At 42.5% G+C, this 22,431-nt stretch overlaps 1 protein-coding gene across 2 annotated transcripts in view; it reads left to right on the top strand.

The window, feature by feature from the left end:
• Window positions 1-22,431, top strand: part of WBP1L (WW domain binding protein 1 like) — a 58,140-nt gene that overhangs the window by 30,884 nt on the left and 4,825 nt on the right. For both annotated transcript variants that reach the window (XM_081267401.1, XM_081267402.1), the window contains exon 2: window positions 14,564-14,666. In XM_081267401.1, the coding sequence (XP_081123527.1) occupies window positions 14,564-14,666 (103 nt within the window). The remainder of the gene's footprint in view (window positions 1-14,563; window positions 14,667-22,431) is intronic.

Raw genomic sequence — 22,431 nt, forward strand, 5'->3', positions numbered from 1 at the left:
TGCCATAGCATGGGTTTATTGTGATGTATTTCTGATAGCACACAAAAATCCCCCCTTTTCTGTTTTAATCTTTAAATGCAAGGCTTACACTTCAGACAGTTCTTATATTCTTTAGTTTTTTCAGAGTCCTTTGGAGACAACCTGTGTATTCTGAAAACTTCTTTTATATTGTGTATTTGCAGTGAGACCACTTTTAATGTGACCCTTTGTCGAGGTAGAAGTAAACAGTTTTAAGCCAGGTGCAGTGCTACATGCCTGTAATCCTAGTGGCTCAGGAGGCTGAGACAGGAGGATCCTGAGTTCAAAGCCAGCCTCAGCAATGGCAAGGAGCTAAGCAACTCAGTGAGACCCTGTCTCTAAATAAAATACAGGGCATATAGCTCAGTTGAGTGTTTGCCTTGCATGCACAAGGCCCTGGGTTCAATCCCCCATACCACAAAACTAAGTAACTAACTAAATAAATAAAAATACAAAAATGGGCTGGGGGTTTGGCTTAGTGATTGAGTGCCCCTGAGTGCAATCCCCAGTCCCTGCAAAAAAAAAAAGTAAACCATTTCCTTGAACAGTGTTGAACATTTTACTGGCCATAAATCTTCAGTTCTGGTCTCTAGACAGTCACACAGGCGAGTCCCATTATGAGATTTCTTTGCTCCCAACAAAAGCCTGCTGTGGTAGGATGGAACTACTGAGGAAGGATGGGCTGGTGAGTCTCCTAAAGTGTATCAGCAACAAATTAACTTGCAACTTTAGTAATTTGGATCCCTTGGAAAATAGTACCTTTTTCTTTCTAGGCAAATAAGTGGGTATTTTATTTGACCAAGAGCCATTTTCAAGATGCAGTTAAGACATTGATGGATTAGAAGCCAGTCACAGAATATGGAACCAAAAGTCAGAAGAGCAGGATTTTAACAACCTTCCTGAGCCACAGTGTTAGTATCAGTTACCTGGTCCATATGCGGGGCGGGGGGGGGGGGGGTTAACATCTTTTTTGACCTTTTGCGGGTCCTAACTGGCAGGGCAGGCTGGAGGTTTGAAAAGCTTGAGCACTCTATAAATATGAATGACATGAATTAGTTTTATATATATATATATATATATATATATATATATATATATATATATATATTTGTATATATGTATGTATGCATATCATTATTGTTCCAACTACATTACTAATCATTTTTTTAAAAGAATGAATTCTTTTGATTAGATGGTGATTACTTTTGAAGGGACAAAGTGAATTTAAATATTTAGAAAGCCTTTCAACAATAAAAATTGAACCATAAGCTTTAAAAAAAAAAAAAAAACCACCTAATAGTTGAGTTATTACAGAGTGTCTCAGAGGCAAAGTCCCTGCCTTATCTTTGGCTTTTGTGCTTGTTAGCATCCAGCGTGAAAGTTTAGGATAATCTCCAAACATTGAATTCTCTCCACTTGGATATTAGGTCCAAAAAACTTCCCCTGGCTGTGTGATTGCTCTGAACTTCAATTTCCCATAAAGTGGGGGAATAAAAAACGTGGGTGAAAACACTTTACCTGAGCCAGGTATGGTGACACACGCTTGTAAATCCTAGTAGCCCTGAAACTGAGGCAGAAGAATCACAAGTTCAAGTCTAGCCTTGGCAACTTACAGATACTCTGTCTCAAAATTAAAAATAAAAGGACTGGGGATAAAGCTTAATGGTAGATTGTCCCTGGGTTCAATCCCTAGTACTACAAAAAAGAAAAAAAAAAAAAAAAAAAACTCTTACCCAATGCTTAATATACACATAGTCACTGGGAGGAAATGCAGTGTGATAGGAGGTCTCCCTGATTATCAAGAGGGGCTCCTCTTTGTAGCAGAGAGGAGCCCCCTTTTTGTTGAGGCACCTATTTGAAATGGTGCTGCTTGAGCATTAGTGTAGAGAATTTAGATTCCTGCTGCTTATATTTAGGCCTCTCTAACTTGCATTAGCAAGTGTGAGGGCATGAACAACCCACTGTTGAACTTTGGAGCAGGAGGAGAAAAGCAGGTGTTCACAGGGACCAGCAGTGACATGATTGAGTCCACTAAAGGGGATCATTGGACAGGAGGGGCAGGAGGGTGGGGATCACCGCGATTGTAGAGAAGCTAAAGCCTATGCAAGTTCTGCCCCAGTCTCTCATGGCCCTGTGGGGGTGCGGGTCTTGATTTTTCTAGAGAAACTGAAAATCTGGATTATTATGTGAATTATTCTCATTTTAAAATGGTAATACCATCTTTTTAACAGTTGAGAAGTGTAACCTGGGTGTAGACCTGCCCCGTGGGATCAGCTGTGAACAGCAGCGGTCGGCGGCTCTGCCAGTGTGCCATCTGCTACTCACCTGCGCTGCACACTGTCCAAAAGAGCATTTGGCCCTCGGTTCTCTGCAACAGCTTTTGCTAAAGAAGCCATACTTCTCAGGGACTTTCTCTGTGGCAGGAGAGGCCAGTGATGTGGGATCGGGATCAATACCTTGAGGCACACTGCCTTTCATTCTTCATTCAAGGGGGGAAGGAGTGGTACAGTAACCTAGTGCCCGGCGCCACTGCAGCCAGTCAGACCCCACAGGCCTGCACGCACTGGTATATCAGCAAGTAGATCTTCATAGAACTATGGGATGTGATTTTTTGCTCTGGGATTTTCCTACCAGGGTCAAGTGGCTTTTTCTGAATTTGTTATTCAGGTTTCTAATAGCAACACAGGAAATGGATTTTAATTTATTTGCTGGCTGCTCCGTTTGGGGGCTGTTTAATGAGGATCCAGTTGCAATGCAGCTTTGGCAGTAGTAGTACTGGCATGGGTAGGGGGTGTACCTAACTAATGTGTCACTTCTTTTTTAAATTTATATTTATGGCCTATTGTGTACATGTGTGTGTATGTGTTTCATATATATAATGAGGCAGAAAGAGTATAAATAATCTCATGTGTCTTGATTCTGCGTAGGTACTTGTGGGGGTTACTGTGTGTGTTGGGACATGTTTGGGATTCTAGGAAATTGCCAAACATGTTTTAGAAAGCATGAACTCCTTATTGTGTATCTGTTATACACCCAGGGCAGTGGCTCTCAAATTTGTGTATATGTGATGAGCATAACCAAGGGAGTGTCTTTAAAGGGGCAAAATTTCAGTCACTGTTCCCAGAGGTTCTCAATCTACATATTTAACAAATACCTCATGTGATTTTGGGCCCATGACCGTAATGGGAGACACAACTCTGTTTTGAGACGGGGGTCTCACTGATTTGCCAAGGTTGGCCTGAACTTGCCTCTGCCTCTGCCTGCCAAGTCACTGGGATTACAGGCCTGTGCCACTGTGCCTGGAAAATTCACTTGGTTGTAAGGCTCTGGCTTGTTTTGATTCTCTGTGTTGCCTTTCCTCAGATTCTTGGACAGTGAGTCAGTCTTGGGAGGCCCCAGACCACATTGTTCTAGGATGCTCTCACAGGTTAAAGTAAATAGACCTTGTTGTCCCCCATTTAGCAGGGACACCAGGACTCCCCTTCAGCAGTACACAGGTACATGCTGCAGGCATATCTGGAAGCAGCAGTTGGCTCTAGGCTTTTCTCAAGTGTGTCACTGGCTCCAGTCTTTGGCTTTACCCTTTAGGGGATTCTGTAGCTGGAAGATGGGGATTTGCTCCTGAGCCAGAGCCCTTAAGGGTAACTAACATATACTGTCATACCTGAGCAATTAGGCTGACTCTTATCAAATAAGATTTACTGGCTGAGTTAAGGGAGCCTGTCCATTTAGCCCTAGCTAGTTGTTCTTTTGCAAAATTCTTGAATTCTACCAAATAGCATAGAACTCCATTCCAAATTTCCCAGTGCATGCAAGCAGAAGCTTGGTCAGCTTCTTGGCAATGGCTTGCTCTTTATCAGAAAGAATGAAATTGAACTCCTTTAGCTAGATAAGCTTAATGTGTTAATTATCAAGTGTGATATATAATATAAAAGTACAAAAGTTGTATATGACAGTCCCTACCATAAAAGATAGGGAGGTTAGATTAACAAAGAGGAGAAATAACTCCAGGACTCCTGCTGGATTATTATTCTTCCTGAGCTTACTGTCCTTCCCTAGCTCTTCTGTAACCTCCTTCCACCCAATTCATAATGCCTACTCTTTTTTTTTAATATTTATTTTTTAGTTGTAGGTGGACACAGTATCTTTTATTTTTATGTGGCGCTAAGAATCAAACCCAATGCCTCACGCATGCTAGGCAAGTGCTGCCACTGAGCTACAACCCCAGCCCTCACAATGCCTACTCTTGAGCAAATCTGTTTATTTCAGTATCTCTTTGAACAGCCTTAAAAGTCAATAGCATCACTTAATGAGGCCCTGTCTTTAAATAAAATATTAAAAATGGCTGGGGATGTGACTTCGTGATTAAGTGCCCTTGGGTTCAATCCCCAGTACCAAAAAAAAAAAAAAAAAAAAGTCAGTACATTGACTATATAACAACAAATCCCATTATTATGTAGAACTATAATGTACCAATGATAAATGGGGAGGGGGACCCAATAGCACTAGGGAGACAGTAATGTTAACTTTCTGATTGTAAAAATATAGGTAAATCCACAAAGCTTTAAAAAATATTTTTCATGGCAACTTACATACGTATCTTCTAAAGACTTGGACATTAGAAAGTACATTTTCAGATTTTTTTTTTTTTAAATATTTATTCTTTTTTTAGTTTTCGGCAGACACAACATCTTTGTATGTGGTGCTGAGGATCGAACCCGGGCCGCACGCATGCCAGGCGAGCGCGCTACCACTTGAGCCACATCCCCAGCCCGACATTTTCAGATTTTGAAGATTTTTTTTTGTCTAGCATAGAACAAAAATACAGATTCTAAGTTAAAGTGGTATGCTGTCTTTTCTCATCTAGCCATTTCAAATCTAATTTTTTTTTTTTCAAATCTGTCTTATTTTTGAAGACTTTGGTTACGGAGCATTACCAAATTCAGAAAGAACACTGCTCAGGCAGATGTTCAGTGTTAGATTTGTTCTACTTTCTAGAAAGCCATTTCTAGTTTAAGAATGAAAGGAAAGTTGATTTTGTTGCTTACTCTGCAGTAGCAACCATAGACTAAGTGCTGCAAAAAATGGGCCCAGGTTGAAAAGTAAATGTGAGAATTGCAAAAATATTTTTATATCTATTAAAATCTCCACCATAATCTAAGGGAGAAACTATCTGAAGCCGCAGTGGATTTGCAAGCAATACTACTTTGGATTTTGTTTTAACTATTATACAAAATATATGAAGTACTGAGCATAGAAGCGCACACCTGTAATCACAGCGACTCGGGAGGCTAAGGCAGGAGGATTATGAGTCAAACCCAGCTTCAGCAACTTAGTGAGGCCCTAAGCAACTCAGTGAGACCCTGTCTCTAATAAAATACTTTTAAAAAAGGGCTGGGGATGTGGCTTGGTTGTTAAGTGCCCTGGTTTCAATCCCTAGTACAAAAAAAAAAAAAAAGTATGGTATCCACTGGTGTCTCCTTTCACACAGTCTTCCTGAGATCCACAGTACTCGGCCACACCAGCCTCTGTGTTCCTCATAAACACGAAGCTCATTCCTGCCCTGCTGTCTTTGCTTGTGCTTGACATTTCCTCTGCTAGAACACTGTTCCTGCAGGTCTGCTTAAACTGGCTCCTTCTCAGAGAGGCCTTTCCTGACCACCCCCATTTAGCTCACTTTGTGTCCTGTATTATTTTTCTTGTGGAGCTTATTACTACTTAAATTCTTATTTTAATAATTGTCAGCCGGGCTGGGGATGTGGCTCAAGCGGTAGCGTGCTTGCCTGGCATGCACGGGGTGCTGGTTTCGATCCTCAGCACCACATAAAAATAAAGATGTTGTGTCTACCGAAAACTAAAGAATAAATATTAAAAAAATATTTTCTCTCTCTCTCTCTCTCTCAAATAAATAAAATAATTATCAGCCTTTCCCACTAGAATGTACTTAAAAGCCCATTGTCTTTCTGTAGTTTAAGAAATGTACCTAGCTGTAAGTTTTTTATTGCCTGAAAAATTCCATATCTTTAATCAGTTCTGGACATTTTTTATCTCTTTAAATATTGCCTCTTCTCCATTCTCCTCTTCTTTAGCTTCTTGTTTCTAATTTTCCATTTCTGTTTTCTTGGTTGAGAGAAACGCTTTGCTGGGTATTTTTCTCAGATTTATCTTCCACTCCAAAATTCTCTCTTTATCTTGGCTTAATCTCTGTATAACCCATTTGCTGAATTTTTAATTTCAGTAACAATTATTTTTCAACAAGTTTTATTTTTATTTTTCCTCCAAATCAACTTGGTCACTATTGCCTTTTTTTAAAAAAAAAATACCTTTTTTTTTTTTTAAGGTGTAGATGGACACAACACAATGCCTTTATTTTTATGAGGTGCTGAGGATCGAATCCAGGCCCCACCCGTGCTAGGCGAGCGCTCTACTCTTTCTGAGCCACAATCCCAGCCCCAGTATCAACTTTTTAGTAATGTTCTTTTCTTGTGTTATGATTTTTTTTCTCTGATCATTTGAAACCTTCTTATATCTTAAAATTTATCTGATCATTCTGTTATCTTAAGTTGTTTTCCCCTCCCTAGGGGCATTATCCTATTGTTTGTTGAGTTTCCCAAGTCTTATTTAAATTGGATTATTTTTGCATACTTTAAAAATTTTTAAATTGTAAACTTATCCTTATCAGAGCTTTATTTGTGGGAATCCTTCAGAGGATGGATCTTTTGCTGGATATCACAAGGCTTGTTGCTGGCTTGGAATCCCCACTTTAAAAAATAATTTCTGTTTATGTCTTCAACCCCATCCCTCCATCCCCCATGGGTGAGGGTCTTTGTTCCCTTTATGTCCCAGGCTGATAAAATCTACCTGCCACTGCCAAAAAAAAAAAAACCTTTTGACTTTCCTACCTCAACCTCCCAGTAACTAGGTGTGTGCCACTGGGTCCAGCCTGGGACCACTTTTTGTGTTGAATTTTTAGCCCCGGGTTCTCAGATCATGTAGGTAGTATTAATTCAAACCTTGGGTTAGCTTGAGGGAAGGCCTGTGATCACAGATTATTTGAGGGGATACTTTTTCCCCCTCTCCACTCAGATGTTTCATGTTGTCACTGTGTGCCAATAGGCCTTTTTAAAAATTTTTATTTTTTTATTCTTTTTTTTTTTAAATTTTTAATATTTATTTTTTAGTTATTGGCGGACACAACATCTTTGTTAATATATGGTGCTGAGGATCGAACCCGGGCCGCACGCATGCCAGGAGAGTGCGCTACCGCTTGAGCCACATCCCCAGCCCTATTTTTTTATTCTGATTTGTTATATAAGACAAAGGAATGCATTACAATTCATATTATACATATGAAGCACAATTTTTCATATCTCTGGTTGTATACAAAGTATGTTCATACCATTCATGTCTTCATATGTGTACTTTGGATAATGATGTCCATCACATTCCCCTATCATTTCTAACCCCATGCCTCTTCCCTTCCTCTCCCACCCCTTTGCCCTATCTAGAGTCCGTTTATTTCTCCCATATTCCCCCTCTCCCATACTACCCCACTATGAAACAGCCTGATGCTGGTTGTTTTAATAAATTATAATAATAGCAATAGGCTTTCCCCCCCCCCCAACTATTCTTTCCCTTTGAGGGTCCCAGTTTTATATTGGGTCTTATTTCCAACTTCCTTTTTCAGATAGGCCCAGGATCAACAAACTATCCTACTTTCCAGGAAAACTGGAAAGGCCTGACCTCACTTAGAACTGTAATATCTGTTTTCCCCCTATCACTTTTGGTCCCTGAGTATCTTCCTTGTTTTCTTGCAAGCTCAGCTGTGTAATTAAAAGATATTGTTATATAGCTTGTACTTTTAGGGGTTTTGTAGAAGAACTTTTAAAGTTATCTACCCAGCCCTATTGTTAGACACAAAAACTTTTCCCTCCCACCCTGCAAACCTTTTGCTCCTTGGTGTAACTGTAGCATCCCACATGGTGCCTGGCGCATGGTGGGGGCAAGGGGGTGTCAATACATCATTGTTAGCTGTTGGGGAACTGAACATTCCCATTAGGAATTGGTCCTTCTCCTTCAGGGTGAGCCGGAGGTGGTGCACCATGTTCATCCATATCAAGCAGTGAAGATTGTTGGCGTCCTGTGCTTTAACATCTTGTGTAGGTCTTTTAGTTTTTCTATTTTTTTACTCTTAAACTTCAAAACTGTAGTTTTTTTCTAAGGACATGGAGATGATGTTGCCATCAACTAATTGCTAGCAGCATTTTCCAGCCCCATAAATTGGTAAATTAAAACCATGCCTGGGGAACCATTACTGCCCAGTGTCTCTTTTTATGCTGGCACTTAGAAAGTTCTTATGCTGATTAAATTGACCTTTACAGTGGCTCAGCTAAGAATAGCAACTATAAGACATGGAAACTGTTAAGGAAAATGTTATTAGTCCCACAGTTTATGCTGCCACCAAAGAGATGAGATAATTTTTTGCATATGTGCAAAAGGCATAATACTGTTTTTCCTTTTCCATTGTAAAAATGTTCTTTCCAGTTTGGTGTTGATCTTGTTTGTTTCTTCTTTGTACTTACGCTTTCTGTTCGGTGATCATGTGAGACCTGTCTCTTGGAGCTGGTGACTGTGGTTCCAGGACTGGGGAATAGACTTATGATAAATGAGGATCCTGGTAGTTTAAAAAGGCATTCCTGAGGTGAAGGCCTTGCCATAAGAACATTCATTTTTTACACAGTTTCTCTGTGTGTGTGTGTGTGTGTATGTGTGTGTGTGTGTTTCTAGGGATCGAACCCAGGACCTTGTGCATGTGAGGCAGGCACTCTACCAACTGACCTTTATCCCCAGCCCCACACAGTTTCTTTTTGACAAGTTCTGTTTCTAGTTTGTTGTTGTTGTTGTTTAGTTTTTTGCCATGGAGTTTTGATTTTATTCATTCATTTATTCATCCATTCTGGGGATTGAACCCAGAGGCACTTTACCGCTGAGCTACATCCACAGTTCTTTTTATTTTTTATTTTGAGACAGGGTCTTGCTAAATTGCTTAGGGCCTCAGTAATTATGCTGAGGCTGACCACAAATTTACAATCCTCCTGCCTCAGCCTCCCAAGTTGCTGGGATTACAGGCTTGTGCTACAGCTGCCATGGAGTGTTATGCAAATAAAAACATTGCCAGAAAGAAGATATCTGTAAGGGCTGGGGTTGTGGTGGACCATTTGCCTAGCAGGCATGAGGCACTGAGTTAGATTCCTAGCACCACATATAAATAAATAAAAGGTCCATCAACAACTAAAAAGTTTTTTTTAAAAAAGAAGATATCTGTAAAATGCAAATCTGATGTTGTTTACCTCCCTATACTGTCTGGTCCCTTCTTACCTACCTGCTTCTTTAACCACCTCCTTCTAGCCAAAGAACTCCTGATTTTCTCTGCCATGAATGTGCTTCCTGTCCCTCTTCTTTAGTTATGATTTTCTGACCATTCTGTCAATCTCAGTTCAAGCTTATTTTCCTCTCAGAAGCCATTCTGGACCCTCTTGATTAGCTTTGAGATCTTTTATAAGCTTAGCTGCAGTTTGATCTTGTGTGATTATTTCGTTGTCCTTGGTTAGACTACACGCTGCATGAGGACAGCAGCCATGTCTCTTTTTGCTCATTTGCCCATTTTGTCCCCCACCCCAGCTCAGTGCTGGTGCGGTGAAGTGTTCCATAAATGTTGAAGGAAAGAATGAAGGCCCCACATTCCACAAGGGCTTAGTCCTTATCTTTTCCATAAAAAGTGAATCGTTGGCTTTGCTTGGTTGAGGTTTTTTTTTTTTTTTTTTTTTTTTTAAGCAGCTGGAGAGGTATAACATTACTCAAGGAAGCTGTAGCTGAATGGTTAAAAGTTCATGGTATGAGATAGTGGAATGAGATGGACATCATTCCCTGGGTACATATATGATTGCGTATATGGTGGGATGTTACATCGTGTACAACCAGAAAAATGAAAATTTGTGCAGCAACAGTGTGCAATGAATCAAAATGCATTCTGCTGTCATGTATATCTAATTAAAATTAATTAATTTTTTAAAAAGTTCAGGGTATGGAGTCAGACAGACTTGATGAGACTGTTTCCTAACTGTGATCCTAGCATGTAGACTTAGCCTCTCTGAGCATCACTTCCTGTTACTACTTCCTTCACTGGGTTGCTGTTGAGAGCCACAGCCAAAGAAGTCCCCCAATAAGCAGCTCCGTGGTCTGAAAGGGCAGGGAAGGGGCCCCAGCAAACTTCCAGCTGCCAGCAAACTTCCAGCTGCCGGCTGATGGTTGCTGTCAAGTTTTAAAGAAAGAATCACTGGACAGCATTTAGAATAGTACTGATATGTAGCCAGTGCTGTCTTCCCATTAGCTTTCCCTGCCTTTGGGTGGGGGAATAAGACAGAGCCATCGTCTCATAACAGCATTGTGCTTGCCCTGGGAACGCAGAGGAAGTAAGGAGACATGGCTCCAGCCCTTGGGGAGATAGATCACAGTTCGTCCTCTGGAAAAAGGGAGTAGGAGGGATATTTGCCGTCTACTATTCAGGACTTGACCTGAATAACATAATGTGTATAACATGCTTGAAAATGCTTTGTAGAAAAGCAAGGATCATCATAAAGAGTGCTGAGAATTTTTTATATTCACCTTTCCATTTTATTCTCTCCAGTTCTTTCTTCTATTTTTCTTTATGTGTATGGAGCAGCCTGCATTGCCACAGTGAGCTTTATTGTCTTGAAATAATACTGTGAAGGCAAGGTGCTGGATGGTCTTCTAAGAGCAGTAATGGTTTACAGAATATTGTTGCTAATAAGAGCACAGAGAAGTTAAGTAACTATTCAAGGTCACACAGTTAATAAAGCTGGGCTTGAACCCAGATCCAACTGACTCTTAACCACATTAAGCTTTGTACATTCTGAGCCACCTGGAGGTGAGAGCCCTTTAGGTGACCCATGATTAAGCTCCAGGTGGAAGAGTGCTGGGCAGCTTTTCCACAAGACTGCTCTTTGCTGTTGATTTGAGCAAAAGGAGGCATAGACGTCCTGAGCTCTTGCATTGGCTTGAGGCTGCTGTGTCTGAGATGGGATGCCGGAGTGGGCAGGATAAAAGGCCTAGGGCAGACAGTGATGCTTAGCTTAGGGTTGAGGAGATGTTAGAGATCATCTTAACTAGCCTTAGCACCACCGAATAACTTGCCAAAGTTCTGTTCCTCCATAGTGACAGAGCTGGGTCCAAACCCAAGTCTGCCAGGTTTCTTTTCATACAGCAGGTCTTGTTGAAGGGGCTCTCCTCACACTTACACCCCCCAGTCCTTCACTTCTTCCTTACTAATGGCACCTGAGCCCACTTCTTCTCTTCCTAACTACCCATCTTCTTTTATTCCCCCTGCAGCAGAAAATGACAGGCCCCATAACCAAGACCAACCCAGGCAGCTGGGGAACTCTTCATTTGAGGGAAGCAGAACACAGGGAACTAGGTACACTGGGTTAAAATGTGTTTGAGGAACTGGATTAAAGGATGCCACCAGCATTCTGCTTTTCCTGAGGAAGTGGAGGCGGAGCAGCAACGCTGAGTGGGTCTTGTTTAACCAGGCCTCCTGTCTCATGACAGAAGAGCCGAGAGAGAAGCTGACAACAGTAGGTCAAGAGGACACCACTTGTTTAGGTTTCTGAGGTATTCTGTTGCACGCCTCACGGGGGGCGGGGTGCGGGGGGGGAGGGGGGGACCAGTTGGCCACCTGGTGGTCAGAGCCCGGACTTCATCTGGTGAATTTCTCCCTGGCAGAAGTGTCACTGGATTCCTTTATGTGCTGGCTGTAGGCAGCACAGCCTCTTTTGGAGACTGTGGACACTTTGAACTGTGCTTTTGCAAGCCAGTGCCAGAAGAATGGCATTTGCAGGGCCTGGTAAACTTGGGAGAAACTTTTTGATATCTATGTCAAAGGAGTATTTTGCTCTGCGGTCCGAGAGGCTGGCTATAGCAAAAGCAGCACGTGTAGTTCTGTTTTCTCCATCTGCACTGGGCCTTGAGGAGGCCTCCAACTGCACAGCTACCTGCTAGTGTCTTTTTGCTTTTGGTGAGCTGGGGAGGGTGAAGAAAAGGAGAACCCTTTATTATGCATTATTATCAGAGTTCACAAATAGCCTCTGTGTTTTTTTCTTCCTAAACTCCTTTATACCAGAATATGAGACTTTTAAAGACTAAGACCCATGTGAGGGTATGTGGTAAAGACCTGTACTAGGCCAGGGATCTGGTGTTCAGCTCTGATACTTTTCTCTTCTCCCTGTGGCTTCAGGTGACTGTCTTGTGGCTACCTGGCCATTAGCCCTGTGGACGGTCACTGGAGTGCTTTTTTATGCCTGTGGCCAAGTAGACAGTGTAGTAAAGCCAGACACAGAGAGGAGAACCCAGCCATGTGACTTGAGTTTCCACTGGCAGCCATCCGCCCCGATGTGCGCCATGGGCAGGGTCAGCTTGAACAGTTGCAAATACAATCCTACGGTTTGAGTTTCTTTGCTGAGCAGGGTTTTCCTTCTTTACTCTGAGCTTCTTGAAGATAGGAAGATGAAGATACGACCATTGTCTTCATCTTTATATGTCTTTTACCTAACACAATGGCTTACACAAAGACTATGTCCAGTAAACGAATAAAGCTGTGTTGAAAGCCAACTATAGCAGATGACTTGTAAGTTTCATTATATGCATGAAGCCAGGTATGGTGGCACGTACCTATAGTCCCAGCTACTCAGGAAGCAAAGGCAGGAGAATGTCTTACATGCAGGAGTTTAAGACCAGCCCAGGCAACACAGCGGGACCCCGTTTCTAAAATACCAAACTAGCTAGGTGCAGTGGCACACATCTATAATCCCAGCAGCTCAGGAGGGTGAGGCAGGAGGACTACAAGTTCAAGGCCAGTTTCCTCAACTTAGACCCAGTCTCAATAAAAGCTGGGGATGTAGCTCAGTGGTTGAGCAGCCCTGGGTTCAGTCCACAGTTCTACTAACTACTAATTAAAAATATTAGGTACATTATGTAGCTCCAAGCCAATATTGGACTGAGGTTAGGGTTGCCTTATAGGTCATTTCATATCTTAAATGTGAACTATATATTAAAAATGTCCAGGGGCTGGGGATGTGGCTCAAGCGGTAGCGCGCTCGCCTGGCATGCGTGCGGCCCGGGTTCGATCCTCAGCACCACATACCAACAAAGATGTTGTGTCTGCCGAAAACTATTAAAAATTCTTTCTCTCTCTCTCTCTCTCTCTCTCTCTCTCCTCTCTCACTCTCTCTTTAAAAAAAAAAAAGAATAAATCTCTTTAAAAAAAAAAATGTCCACCTCCATCCCCATCCCCAGTGCTATGAATAGAATTTGGCAAACTGCTAGATGGTTACTCAGCAGTGTCCTTTATGTAGCTGTCCCTGATACGGGACAGTATGAATGCTGGATCTAGTCAGGATTCTGAAGAGATTATTTGATAAGCAAAAATGTCTAGCAAGTTGAAATTAAACCAGGTCACCTGATTGGGTTGCTCCTTTTTTGAAGGATTTGAGGGTCAGATTTTTTAGAAATCCCTCTTTTGAATTTCACTGTAAATAACCTTGGAAATCATGTTTTGAAAGGAGAGCAGAATGACTGACTAAATGCTAATCTTGGAGTCCTTACTGCATTAATTGCTCTAGGAAGTTGCACAGAAAAGCTGGTTTTATTTAGAACATACTACTAATTACAGAAGAATCATTATCTTCCTACCAGCTGAGTTTAACACAGGAACACAAAATGTTTCTGCTTGGATGTAAAGAAAGTGAGGCCACCCTTTTCTGTCCTGTCTAAGGGGAGCCTCTTCTTTCTTTGTTGTTATTGTTTATTTTTGAGTACTGGGATTGAGCTCAGGGCCGCTTTACTACTGAGCCATATCCCCTGCCCTTTTTTATTTTTTATTTAGAGACAGGGTCTCCCTAAGTTGCTGAGACTTACCTCAAACTTGCAATCCTCCTGCCTCAGCTTCCCAAGTTACTGGGATTACAGGCGTGCGCCACTGTGCCCAGTGGGAACCTCATTTTGTACCTTTGTGTGCTGGGTTCTCTTCCCTCTTGGTCAGCCTATTTGTTTTTCTTAACTTTGCTGTTATTGTGTGGTTCTTTTTAACTTTTTTCCTTAAGGAGTAAACACTGTTATAGTTTTGGGGGAGGACATGCAGATAACCAAGAGGGAGGGAGGTAAGAAGAAAAATGGTGTTTAAAAGCTGTGGATTAGCTGGACATGATGGTGCACACCTGTAATCCCACCAACTCAGGAGGCTGAGGCAGGAGGATTGTGAGTTCAAAGCCACCCTCAGCAATTTAGTGAGGCCCTAAGCAACTCAGTGAGACCCTGTCTCTAAATAAAATATAAAATAGGGCTGGAGGCTGAGGATTTGGCTCAGTGGTCAGGTGCCCCTGAGTTCAATCCCTGGTACCAAAAAATAAGTTACAGATTACACTGTTGAAATGTTTCTTGATTTTTCTTTTTCTTTCTTTTTTTTTTTCAGGATAAGGAAGCCTGTGTGGGTACCAACAATCAAAGCTACATCTGTGACACAGGACACTGCTGTGGACAGTCTCAGTGCTGCAACTACTACTATGAACTCTGGTGTAAGTCCTTGCCCAGGAGGTTCTTGGCATCCCTGGGTCCTGGTTACTGTCTCTGCTCACTGGGAAACCATGGGCTGGCCGGCCTTTTCTGATTCTCTTAGGGACAGTGTTGGTGAGTAGAATCTGGTTCTGGGTGCCAGAAGTGATTCCTTGGTAGAGGAGGTGGGTTCTGGTGCTCTCTGAATGCCATGGGTTGAAGACAGGGGAATATGGGTTTCTCCCTGGTGCCTTCTCCTGTGTGTGTTGAGGACTTCCTCAGGCCAGTCTTTGCTAAATGAGGTTACTGCCACTGAGTTGCTGTGAATGGCAGGTTGAGCTCTAGGTGGCCATAATGTCATTTTATTGTAGGAACCATTGAGATTTTCAGAATTCCCCATAGAGCCTCATAGAGCTGCCTTTGTTTTCTGAGGGTCCATCTCAAAGCGATAGTCTTCCCCTAGGCCCAGGCCTGTGGAATATTTCTTGTAAAAGGGAGTCCTGAGTTTCAGCCCCTTTATTCCTTCCCTAGTTCTTACACTGAAGCATCTGGAAGCTTCTTTCTTTCTTTCTTTCTTAATATTTGTTTTTTAGTTTTAAGTGGACACAATGTCCTTATTTTGCATTTATGTGATGCTGAGGATCAAACTCAGTGCCTCAAGCATGCTAGGTGCGCACTCTACCACTGAGTCACAATCCCAGCCTTGTGGAGGCTTCTGCAGTGTATCTAATCTGTTACTGTCAGCTAAATGCCATGGGAAACAATCTTCGGCTTGCCATGGATTTGTTTGAGGCCAGGACCACTTGCCTTTTCCACAGTTGCCTGATGGTGGTAATGTTGTGGTCTTTGGGGAGCAACCTAGGGTTTGCTCCCTAGGTAACATAATTTGTACTCTGACTTTCCTGGAACTTAGATGAGACGGTGTAGGCTGCTCAACCAAAAAATGGGAGAATGCACTGGGTGTGATGCACATGCCTGTAATCTCAGCTCCTAGGGAGACAGGCAGTGGGATTCTAAGCTCAAAGCCAGTCTGGGCAAACTGGTGAGACTCTGCCTCAAATTTTTAAAAAGGGGCTGGGATATAGCTCAGTGGTAGAGTGTTTGCCTAATGTGCCCTGGGTTCAGTCATCAGAAGATGAAGGAGTTGTTAGGGCAGAGAAGCCCAAGGTACTGACCTTGCAGTTCTCCTAGGTATCTCTTGAGAGAGGAAACTGTTACCCCTGATTCTGAGCACCCATCCCTGCCTCTATCTGGAAACAAACTTTGGACTCTTCTGTCAAACTGTGTCACTACTCCTGCTATCACCCTGCCCTCTTTTCCTTTCTCTCTCCCTGTTTCCCCCACATCAGCAATATGACAGGAGAGCAGCTAGGAATGTTGTTTGCTCTGGCAAGAAAACTGGACTCTAGTCTGGGAAGTGTCTCCCTGTGAAATGCACTTGTCGTTTATAGCCAGCAAGGGTGGGTCCTCCAAACAGAACCTCTCCCTCACTTCACCTTTCCCTTTCAAGGACTGAGAACTGCCTTCCAAAGGAATTCCAGGGGCAGTCCAGTGCAGAGGGTTCAGGGCTAATGTCCCCACTAGGCCTGCATATATGCATACATAGTAACAAAGGAGGGCACAGAATTGTTGAAATTTTAGAAAGGGTAGAGCTGAGAAAATTGACCAAAGAACAGGACGTGCCAAGCAGGTGGACTGACTGTTTAAATGTTTTAAAATGCAGATAACCACAGAGTTCAAATTCCCCTCCCACCCCTTGATAAAACAAAAGTTGAAGCTGGGCTGCCAAAAAGCCACAGAACTACAGTTTGTTTTTCTGGGGCCCAGCCCAGGCAGCATCAGTTGTGGAAAGGAGTGGAGTTGCTGATGGCCCAGCTCAGATTGCTGGGCCATCAGCAGAGCAAAGTTTGGTCACCAAAGTCAGGGCTGGGCAACCGGGAGGGTGGTGGAGTCCCAGATGGCAGGGAGGTAGTCTGGGAAGCAGGTACTTCACTCCAAGAACTTAAAGAAGGTCCAAGGAAGAGCTGGCTGATTCTCTGTCCAGTTACGATCAGGTGGGGAAATGGGAGGCCAGACAGAAACTAGCATCTGCTGGTGAAAAAAGATTCCCCATTCTACAAGTTGGTACCTGCTTTCCAAGTGCTGGAGGGACCAAGACTATGAAAGCAAAACAGACTTCATTTGTGTCCAGCAGTGACTTCTTGGTCAGGAGATGTCTGGTGTGTAGTCTGTCCCTCTCAGGAGCTATTTTGGTTTTGCTCTTTGTTTGGGGCCTGGCCTCTGCCCAAGGTGTATAGGAGAGAAGTCAGGTATTACAATGAGCCATGAAGTTCTCAGCAAGACTGCACTTTTTATTGCTTTAAACTGTTCCCTCTGATTGCCTCTCAACTTGGCCAGAAAAGTAAAAGTATCAGACTTTGGGGTTGGTTTCCCGCCACCCTTCCTTTGGAAGGAAAAGACTTGAGCCAGGAAATCCTTGGCAGAGTTTTCATCAGACAAGGTGCCTCTTTAACTGTAGTTGCCTAAGGGAAGAACGTGGGGGGAAAATGCCATTTTCACCTACCCTTATACCTCTGCTGGGCTTAATTTTCCTGTATGCTAAGGTCTATCACACACACATACACTTTACACAAACACACAAGCACACCCTGACCTTGAGCTTTGGCCAGCAAGCTTTTAGTTTGTTGTAACCTTAAACCAGTTACTGGTCTTGTGTGAGAAGGAACTGAAGATCCCATTTTACCAACACATTGGTTGAGACTATATAAAGACTATGAATTATTATTATATCCATGCATTTGTATGACATTTGTACTTTAATTCATCATTCTATCATTCAGTCATTTAGCAAACCCTTATTCCATTTTTTTTTTTAACTTCCATGGCATCAGAATTTCTTGGAGTTCTGATTAAAACACAGATTTCCAGGACCCTACTCCGAGTTTTTAATTCAATAGGTGTGAGGTAGACCCGAGGATTATAGTTCTAGCAAGTTCCTAGTTGATGCTGTGGCCTCTTCTATGCTAAAATCTGTGGGAGAAACGTCAATTTTGCTATCAGGAAGGTAATCAAGCAGAGAGAGGAGATGAGATAAGATGTCCACCTAGTAATGTGAAGTGGAGATGGAATGTATTTGTCAGTTCTGCTGTGATCATTCAAAAGCAGTGTGCTGTGGCTGGACTGGATTGCAGGCAGGCTGCATGGAAACGATTGCATTTAAAGTGGGCCTTAAAGGGTGGATAAGATTAACACACGTGGAGAAGGATATGTGTCCCCATAAGCCAAGGCCCTTTGGGAAAGCAGCACTGTTCTGGAGTTGTGCTGCTCACCTGGGAAGAAAGGGAACTTGTGTGGCTAAAACTCTCCCAGTGTCATCTTATTCCACCTGAGGAACAACCCTGCCAGGTATGCATGCCATGCCCATTTCTTGGGGCTGAGGGCATTAAGGAATTGCTCCATTGGTGGCAGCTGAGTAATAGAGTGAACTTCACCCCTTGGCCACTCTTCTAGGGCTTCTCCATCTGCCACGCTGGAAGAAAGATGGGCTCTGGTCGCAGAGGGTCTCAAATGGCTCAATGTGCACATTTAGTTTCCTGGGGACAAGTAGAGCAAAGGAGATCTGGCGAGTCCAGGAATGTCCTCAAAGCCAAAGCCAGATCTCCCAGTTCTCATCCCAGCACCCTTTCCACTTACTAAGCTACATTTTCTGGAGAGAAGTCAAAGTTGGAATTTCTCCCCCTGGGAAATTTGGGGGGAATTTCACTCAAGCTTCAGGTTTCCCTGATTTGGGCTTCTATGAGGAGAAAGGAGTGTTTCTGGACAGTATACTTCCCTGAGGTGACATGAAACAGACTGTTAGCAAATCCAGTCAACATATATTTTTATTGCCCAGCTTGTTTTTCATCTGCTAAATTAAATTTTTTGATTTTTAAAATTGACACATAAAAATTGTACATATTAGGGCACAATGTGGTGTTTCAATACATGTATGAGCCAGTTTTCTTCTTAGTTTGTCTCGAGATGTCATTGCTGAGCTGCACTGTTAAAGGAAAGCCTCTCTGAACAGATTGGCCAGCGGGAAGCTGGGACCTCCTTCCAAGCCCCAGTTGGAGCCCAGCTTCCTAGTGGTCTAGGCCTCTGGGCAAAGGCGCACTGATCAGAGCAGGGGAGCTGCTATCAGCCAGCTGACACAGCACCGTGTTCATGGCAGGGACTCAGTAAATGGGAGTTGCCTGAATTTCCAGTCAGTTTTGCCAAGAACAGAACCTAGAAACAAACTTTGGATGTGTTCCTAACCCATGTTTTTTGTGGAATATTTTAGCAGGTTAAAAGGGAAATTTAAAGGAAATTCTTCCCAACTCTGACTATGCCTGAAACAACAATAATAATAAGCTAGAGAACTTAGCGTACATCAGACATAATTCTGAGTACTCTTAAGTGTAGAGATGTGGTGGACCGTTTCCCCCATTACAGATGAGGGAAGTGAAAACAAAGTAACCAACTGCATGAAGCTGGGAAATGATTAGTGTGGACTGGGTTCAATCCCAGGCCACCTGCTGCAGCTTCTTCGGGTTGATAGTCTTGCTTATAGAACAGCTCACCCGTCTTTCGGATGAAATCGTAAGCCTCCGAAGGCTTCGTTGCCTAAATCGAGGCCTTCTCCACAGTGGCAGTAGCAGGAACTCCTGCTGCTGAGCGCTCTAATGGGCAGGGAAGTGACCCACCGTCTCTGGAATGAAAGGGCAGCTGACTGTCAGTATGCTTCAGCTCCCTAGCAGGGCCACACGGCTTAGTTCCTACATTGGACTGTGATTGTTTTTAAAAACGTGTTCCATTTTGCTTAGGATGGTAAATGCTCCCCACAGTGAGGTCACAACTTTAAAGGCTGTCATTGTGGAATACAGTCTGTGGGTAGATGTGTGTTTAGGGGTATGGGAGGAACAATCCTAATTTCCTCTTATGTATGTCTTAAATTAGGTTTTACTTTGGTTTTTTTATACCAGAGATTGAACCCAGGGGCGCTTAACCACTGAGCCACATCCCCAGCCCTTTTTAACATTTTATTGGAGACAGGGTCTTGCTAAGTTGCTTCAGGCCTTGCTAAGTTTCTGAGGCTGTCATTGAACTTGCAATCCCCCTACCTCAGCCTGGAATTACAGGCATACTCCACTGCACCTGGCCTAGGTTTTACTTTCTAAAACTTTCTGCCTTGTATTTAAAATCTAGCTAGAAGATTAAAATTTGACAATCTCCATATGGACTAGTTTACATATTCCCCTTTTAAAGTTGATGGGTTACAACTTTGACTAAAATGACTTTCAAGAGAGTCAGATTTTTGAAGGCCAAATTCAAACACCTGCCTTACTTAAAACCAAATAGGACCAGCTTGTTAGGGGTCTTTTCTGTACCCATACAGACAACTCGCCATACCACTAGACCCATTCTGCTCCCAGGTTAGTTTTCTTCCAGTTTTGATCCACATAGAGAATTCCTTGTGGGCTTGTGTTAGAAATGAAAAAAAAAATTATAACTCAGTTTGAAACTAATATAACCTCACACAGCTGATATACACTAAGGATAGTTTTTCTTCCCATAATATCAAATGAAAAGAACTAGGCTAGGACTGGAAGTGTAGATCAGTGGTAAGATATGTGCTTAGTGTGCAGGAGGCCTTGGGGTTGATCCCCAGCACTGCAAAACAGAACAAAGAAGTAGGCTGGTGGAATTTCACTAACTATGGGAGTTTTCTGGTGCCGTATTAGATGTGATGAAGGTAACTTTGCCAAAAGTTTGTGTTTCATTTGTCCTATTTCTCCCCTCAGTTGCCTTCTGCTCTCCCTAATTTTTTATTTAAAGAGAAAAAGACTTGTAGGAAGTGGTGACATCTTTCTGGATCAAAGATTCCTTCAAGAATTGATGAGTAACTTTAAATTCTCTCCCTCAGAAAACCCTGTACACACACTGGCAGTCAGAGTAGGTTAGGTTTTGCTGTGGGAACAAACATGTCCAAAATTCTAGTGACCTAAAATAATAGATGTGTTTGTCATTCACACTACACATCTGTTGAAGGTTGGATGGCATCTTTGTTCCCACTTCAGCATCCCCTGGGACCCAGACTGACTGAGCCTGAAGTGACCATCTGGAATGCTGCCAATTGCCACAGCATAGGGAACTAGACTAGTGGAGGGTCCTACATATGTAAGAATTGTTCTGGTCTCTCAATGACACGTCACTTCTAATCTCAATGCAGTATTTAGAACTAGTCCCAAAGTCTCAGCCAATCAAAAAGGGGCCAGGAAGTTTAAGCCTACTTAATTCCCAGAATAGGTAAAACAAGGAATATTTGACAAACATGAAAACCAGTGTGTGGTTCGGGCTGGGGATGTGGCTCAAGCGGTAGCGCGCTCGCCTGGCATGCGTGCGGCCCGGGTTCGATCCTCAGCACCACATACAAACAAAGATGTTGTGTCCGCTGAGAACTAAAAAATAAATATTAAAAATTCTCTCTCTCTCTCTCTCTCTCTCTCTCTCTCTCTCTCTCTCCTCTCTCACTCTCTCTTTAAAAAAAAAAAAAAAAAAAAAAAGAAAACCAGTGTGTGGGTTAAAAACAAGTTTTAAAGTTGGTTTTCGGGGCTGGGGATGTGGCTCAAGTGGTAGTGCGCTCTCCTGGCATGCGTGTGGCCTGGGTTCGATCCTCAGCACCACATACAAAGATGTTGTGTCCACCGAAAACTAAAAATAAATATTAAAAAAAATTCTCTCTCTCTCTCTCACTCTCACTCTCTCTTTTAAAAAAAAAAAGCATAAAGTTGATTTTCATTGTACATGCCTGTAATCCCAGCTGAATCCCAGACTGAAGCAGGAGGATGGCAAGTTTGAAGTCATCTGGGCATAGCTCAGTGGTAGAGCACTTGTTTAGCCTGCAGGAGGCCCCCCAGCACTGCAAAAAAAAAAAAAAAAAGTTATGAAAACTGAGAAATAATGTCTTAGAGCGTGTGTATTGCAGTATAAAACTTAGAAGTTGGTTCACCTTTAGGTAAGGAACTACTGAAAAAATGACTTTGTGGGGTAAAAAATAGATACTGATTAGCTTATGGGAGAAACTACTTTATTTTCATTCATTCATTCATTTATTTATTTATTGTTTTAGACCGGGTCTCACTATGTTGCCCAGATTGCCCTGACTGGTCTCAAACTCTTGAGCTCAAGTGATACTTCTGTCTCAGCTGTCCCAAAAGTAGCTGGGACTACAGGCACACACCACCACACCTGACTAGAATGTAATTATTTTTTCCCCCAGTACTGGGGCTTGAACACAGGAGCACCCCACCACTGTGCTCAGTCCCCAGCACTTTTCAGTTTTTATTTTCACTAAGTTGCAAGACTGGCCTCAAACTGAGATCCTACTACCTTAGCCTCCCAAGCTAGTATTCTGTGTGTTTACCATCATGCCAACCCTAGAGTGGCTGTATATTTCTAACTATTTGGGAGACCGAGGTGGGAGATCATTTGACTTCATGGCTTTGAGACCAGCCTGGGCAACATGCTGAGACCCCCATCTGAAAAGAAAAAAAAATTTACAAAGTAACTAAGAAGTGTAGGGATTGTGAGGTGATGTAGGTAATATACAACAGCAGTTAGTCCTACTTTTTTAAAGCAAAAATTGGTTCATTATATGATTGAATTAAAATCACATCTATAACAATAAAAAAAGATAAATGGAGACTTGGCATATAAGAATATTTGTGTACATCATATTTTAATTTAAATCTATGATCATTCTGATTC

This window comes from Spermophilus citellus (assembly GCF_964194105.1).
Source record: "Spermophilus citellus genome assembly, chromosome: 15".
NCBI lineage: Eukaryota > Metazoa > Chordata > Mammalia > Rodentia > Sciuridae > Spermophilus > Spermophilus citellus.